Source organism: Merops nubicus, unplaced genomic scaffold (genome assembly GCF_000691845.1).
Source record: "Merops nubicus isolate BGI_N331 unplaced genomic scaffold, ASM69184v1 scaffold17744, whole genome shotgun sequence".
NCBI lineage: Eukaryota > Metazoa > Chordata > Aves > Coraciiformes > Meropidae > Merops > Merops nubicus.
Window position 1 is genome coordinate 3,810 of NW_008605064.1, and position 5,595 is coordinate 9,404.

Genomic DNA, 5,595 nt, shown 5'->3' on the forward strand with positions numbered 1-5,595 from the left:
CTGTAGCTGAGCTGCTGGCGCTGCAGGAAGGGATGCAGGTAGTAGAGCAGGTGGTGCAGGTGCCTCTCCTGGTTCCTGTAGGCCACCAGGATGGCTGATTTGTGGTGGGCCAAGCAGTGAGGGGGCCGGTAGCGGCCACCAGCCTGAACAAAGGGGTTCTTCTGGATGATGGTTCGCTCGTTAGGGGGCACCCTGAAGGTGATGGTCAGTGGGCCCACTAAGGGAAGAGAAGAAGGGGAAAAGGAAGGTCAGTGATATTTCTTAACCTCCACTCAAGCCTGTCAGAGGAGGTGCATAGGCTTGCTGCTTAGGACAGCTCCAGCAGGCAGCCGTGCTCAGTGGGGAGCTCCCCACTGCCTGCTGCCCCCTCCCCACAGCAGCACAGGGCCCAGCACTGCCATGGGCTCCTCAGGAGCAAGCCCGAGGGAGAAAGACCAAACACTCAGGTCTCGTGTTCAGTAGCTTTCATCAGAGCTGCACGTCAGGCAGGAGCACCCAGAACTCTGCTCCCAGGTGTCCCACAGAGCTCAGGCAGGGCAGCGAGCCTGCCTGCACCCACATCCTGCTGAGCTGACTCAAGAGGAAGCCACACCCCCCGGCTGGGGTTTGGGTCTTGTCTCTTCTGACTGGTGACAAGGCTTAGGCAGTAAGTCTGGCAGCAGAGTCACTGTGCCTCCAGCACTGGCACACTCTGCCAGCCTGTGGCACTGGCACACCCACCTCACCTCCAGGGGCACAGCACAGGTGGCAGGTGTCCCCTCCCTCCCCAGGGAGCACACAGCAGCACTGCCTGAGGGACAGCCCCGGGCCCACCCCCCAGCTGCCAGCAGTCCCACTTCATGGCGCTTGCTGGCTGGTTGGTTGGCTGTTTTTCAAAGGAAAACCTGAATTTTGCTTGTCAGCAAGACCTTGCTGTCTCCTGCCTACCCCTTCCCAGTCCTCCCCCAGCATCTGAGCTGCTGTGAGAGCTGGGTCTGGGCTGTGTGGCCCCCAGCAGGCAGCTGGGGATGCTGCCACAGCCCTGTCCCTGCAGCAGAAGAGCAATTCTTCAGAGAATCCTGCTGTGAGCCCACGGATCCGGGTCACATATGCTGCTCAGATTTTATGATGTTATTACCTGCTTCTATGCAGAGTGTCCTGTTCTGCCTTTACAATCACCACATTTCAGTGCCAGCATGGTTTAAATCTGTAATTTATGCTCCTTTTTAGATTTATGAACTCCCTGATTATCAGATCTTTCAACTAAAGCACCATTAGCCACTGATTTGACACCAACTGGAGCTGGCTAAAGAAATGTTACATCCAGACTGGATTTCAAGGACAGCTCATTGCTCCAAGGGAAATACCAGAAGGGGAATTGATCCCCTTTGCTCCCCCACAAGGGCAGGGCTTGTTCTCTGCAGTGCAGTCGGGGCAGAGTAAGATCCTACAGTGATAATCTTTAATTTCAAACAAATCCAAGTCTGAATTCAGACAGAGGGCTGTGAGTACAGTAACGTGCTATGGTTTCACTTCTGTTGCCTCCTTCCACACCCAAGGGTCTGATTCATGGAGGCAGTGCCAGCATTTCTCAGGCTTTTCAGGATGTCACGTTCTCCCAAGACACTTGGCTCCATCCCTCACTCAGCCCAGAAAATCTGCTGTGTGTGCAGGTAACAGCAAGAGGAGTCAGTCTGTGACTTACACCCCAGACCTCTGGCTGCTGCACACGCCTTGGCTACAAGCTGAATTCTGCCCCTCAGGTCTCCTTCCTGCCCAGCTAACCAAGGGCTCCTGCAGGGAACCCAGTGACACCTCAGATGGGAGAGAGCAGTTGCAGGCTGAACCCCAGGGAGAAGGATACAACTGCTGAAGTGTGGCTCTGGGAAAGGAGAAAACCCATCCTGGACATGCTGGAAAGCAGAGGATCCTGCTGCAGAGCAGGCACAGAATCAGCACCCTGGCACAGCCAAGCAGCTTCTCCTCAGCCTGGTCCCTGTGTCTCTCCCTCACATGGAGGGTGTTTAATTAACACGAAACTTTAATGAGTGGAACTAAACCCTCACAGTTCCACACCTTTGAGAGCACACTCCTGCTTGCTTCACCCCCCAGGCAACACGTTTGTCAGGGGGATCTACTGATTTTGAGCAGATCTAGCCCATTGTGGGAAAGAAACTACACGACTTCCAACCCCTTGCCACGCATCCAGAGTTCACAGCCATGGCTACTGAGTTCAACCAGCACGAGCAGAACTTGCACGGGCTGGAGGGGCACCAGCAGCAGCATGGATGGATGGATACCCCCCTCAGACACTGCAGCACCACAGGACAGCCAGATCTGGGTAACTGCCACTGAATGAGAGAAAAGAAAGCAGACCAAGAGCCTTCATTAAGCACCAGTTTCTAATGGCAGAGTACAGGACTGCCTCAACTGCAGCTGGAAATAAACCTCAGCATTGCTGCCTTTTTAATCACTGCTAAAGCCAAGAGAAGCAGCTCAGCAGGAGAGGATCCATTAAGGAATGCAGTAGGAGCTACTCAGTACCACCACAGATGGTCGTGCTCACCAAAAGGTTATGGCAGATGGGACTGGAAGGAGTCACTACTCCAGGAAGGGCCTGCAGAGGAAGTCTGGCACAGCACAAGCACATCATCAACAGCACCTACAGACAGAACTCCAGCTCCTGATGTCATCAGGGCCAAACCAACTCGTTCAGCACACACCACATGTGAGGTAAGGTGCTTCTTTGGAAAAAAACCCCACAAAATAAAAAGCCCCAAGTCTTCCTGCATCAAGCTTCTTCCTAGCAAGAAGAAAAGATGAAGTGAAACAACACACTGTGAGCAACGTGAGAGAAAGGCAGATTTGGAATGTAAATGCTACTTCTGTCTGTGAACAAGCACAACTCTAACATGTAAACACTTTGCTGTTTCCAAAACCAGAGGAGGAGTAGGCAACTGGTTATTTGGGTAGGAACTTTAACCTTTCAGGGAGCTTGTGTGATTTATTCACACTACTGATGATGAGAACTAATATCCAGTGGTCAGTCACAAAAAGTACACTGGACACCACTGAGCATTATAAAATTGAGACAGTCAGGAGGAGTCTAGCTCTTCCAAAGCAGGAGCAGCAATTCCACCTCAGACCCTGCTCCACACCCCTGCCAGGACCAGGGTGCTGTAGAGTGAGGAGGTAGGAAAGAGGTGAGCTGGAAGCTGATCTCACCCCTGCACAGTTCCTGAGCTACCAGCTAGCTGCTGAAGTGGGAACAGCACTGCACCTCATGAGAGCCCCGAGGCAAAACCCACCAGAGGCACCTGCCACTCCTCCAGTTACTTCCTCACACCCTGGAGTGGGCACGGTGAGTTATTACCAGCTCTGAACTGCAGTCCTGGGGAACTGACTTCAAATCTCATTTAATGGAGTTTATGAAATTAATATTAAAAGGCATCATTCTTTCTGATTAACACTTCCAAGAGAGATCAGCCCCACGAGATGACAGCAGCCACGGAGACATCTCTCAAGTACTGATGGATCTCCTGCTGTGCCCAGGGAACACAGGGCAGGTCCCTGCAGGGCAGCAAGCCTTCCCCGGGGGAAACACAACCCACCAGCAGAAATGCTTCCTGTGCTCAGCTCCGAGTGTTTCCACACAGCAAAACTTACACGTTTACTCTGCCTTGGATCTCCTCCTTCCTCCCAGTCAAGTCACTGTTTGTTTCTATCCATAACTAACGTCACATTTTCATTTCAGCTCTGAAGTAGCACGTGGAGGGCAGGGACAGGCAGGAGAGGCCCCAGAAAGACTGCACAAGCTCTAGGAGCACTGACTAATGACATTTTACTGCCTGCATCCCCCCTACATGTCACTCACAACTCATGCTTACCTGCTGCACGGCAAGCTGCACAGAGCTGCATCTCATTTTGTCTGGGTTGCCTTTTTTTGAGACCAAGGCTTTCCCATTTGACTCTCTGTGACAGTGGATTCTTGGCAGCAGTGGAGGTGAGCAGGGTGTAGCCACACTTCTGCTGGGCTTTTTCAAGTAAAACAATTAAGTGTGAAACAGAACTGCAGCTTCCCAAACTAACTGACCGGCTGCAGCTAATGATTAACACGGGCTGCAGGAGAGCAGTGCAACTGGCACTGTGAGTGCTCCAGCTCTCAGCAGGGCTCTCTCCAAGGGAAAGGCTGAAGCTTACACCCAAAAGTTATCAGGCAGTTCTGTCATGTGTGCTGAAGGAAGGAGAGGAAGCTTCCCAAAAGAACAAGCACCGTTACAAAGACTGCAGCCTAAAAAGGCTCATCTGGAGCATCCCAGCTGAGGTCTCCAACCAAAGCGAGCAGCTTGTCAGAGGAGTAGCCACGGTGCTGGCCTCCCAGACACCTCCAGCTGCGGAGCAAGGGCAGCCATTTGCTCTCGCTGTGCCCCACGTGCAGCGATTTGCTCTCCCAGAGCAGCAGGGCAACTACAAACTGTGCTCCAAGCCTGGCCACCTGCCAGATTTAGAAATGCAGGAGCCCCTGCGGTAGGGCAAAACAGACCAGGGTCGTTTAGCACAGGGGACTCCGAACAGGAGGTGTCCCAGCCAGCTCCAAGTGCCTGCTGGCAGGACTCTGCTCCTGGCTGGCCGAGTGCAGCCGATTCACCCTCAGCAGAGGTGCACGGCTTTGCCACAGCCAGACTTGCTCTATGGACTTGATTTGGTCTTTACGTGGCTTCTCAGCTCTTTTAGCAGTGCAGTAGCTGGATTAATGCTGCCCCTAGGGTCTAATTCAGCCCTAGTGGAAATAGAAATTAACCTGTGACCAGACCTCACAGAAGTTTCTAAGTCTAAAGAACACATAACATAGGGCAGAAAGATCACCGTGAAGAGCAAAGTGCCAGGCTACACTCTCATACAAACGATATTTAAAGCCACATTTGCACTGAACTACACCCATGATAGAAGGCTGAGACAAGAACCCAGTGAGTCAAAATTATGCAGTTACCAAAGTACAATCACAGGCACATTTCATACAAGAACACCAAGGGAAAAGAGAAAAGTGTTACTAATTTTGCATTAACCACATGCACTGTTGTCACTGCTGTTTTATAATCTCTATGCAGCCAAATCCTGAATATTGGAACCTTTTAGATCCGTGAAATACTTTCCCTCATGGCACCAAGAAAGTTTTGTCATTTTAAGTACTACATCAAAATAACACTTTAAAAGAGAAAAGGTCTGAAAACCATACAGTTTATACTTGCAAGGTGCTTCGCCTTTTGGCCCAGCTCGGCAGCAGTGCAGACGCTCGGCTCGTACCTACCGAGGATGGGTGAGGGCGCCGAGCAGTAGGGCACGGGCTCTTCGGCGGCAGCCCGGCGGAACAGGCTCAGGTTGGTGTACACATCGTGAGTTCTCGAGTAGTCCAGAACCTGATGCGAGTCCAAAAAGCCACGAAACACGTTGGAAGGTCCCCCTCGGTAGAGTATGAGGATGAATATTGTTTGGAAGACAAACAGGAACAGGAGGAAACAAGGGTTTTCGGCGCGGGGAAGGGACATCGCTTTTAGCCCATGCTCTGGAATCAGGCCGGGGAGGAGCTCGGCTCGGGGCTGCCCCGCTGCGGTCAGA

General features: G+C 52.2%; 1 protein-coding gene across 1 annotated transcript in view; it reads right to left on the reverse strand.

Annotated features, from left to right (window-relative positions):
• Nucleotides 1–5,525, reverse strand: part of B4GALT3 (UDP-Gal:betaGlcNAc beta 1,4- galactosyltransferase, polypeptide 3) — a gene marked incomplete at its 3' end in the record, with an annotated part of 6,685 nt that extends 1,160 nt beyond the window's left edge. The window contains exons 1-2 of the mRNA XM_008939233.1: nucleotides 5,288–5,525; nucleotides 2–217 (exon numbers count right to left, since the gene is read on the reverse strand). Of these exons, the coding sequence (XP_008937481.1) occupies nucleotides 2–217; nucleotides 5,288–5,525 (454 nt within the window). The remainder of the gene's footprint in view (nucleotide 1; nucleotides 218–5,287) is intronic.
• Nucleotides 5,526–5,595: the final 70 nt, after the last annotated feature.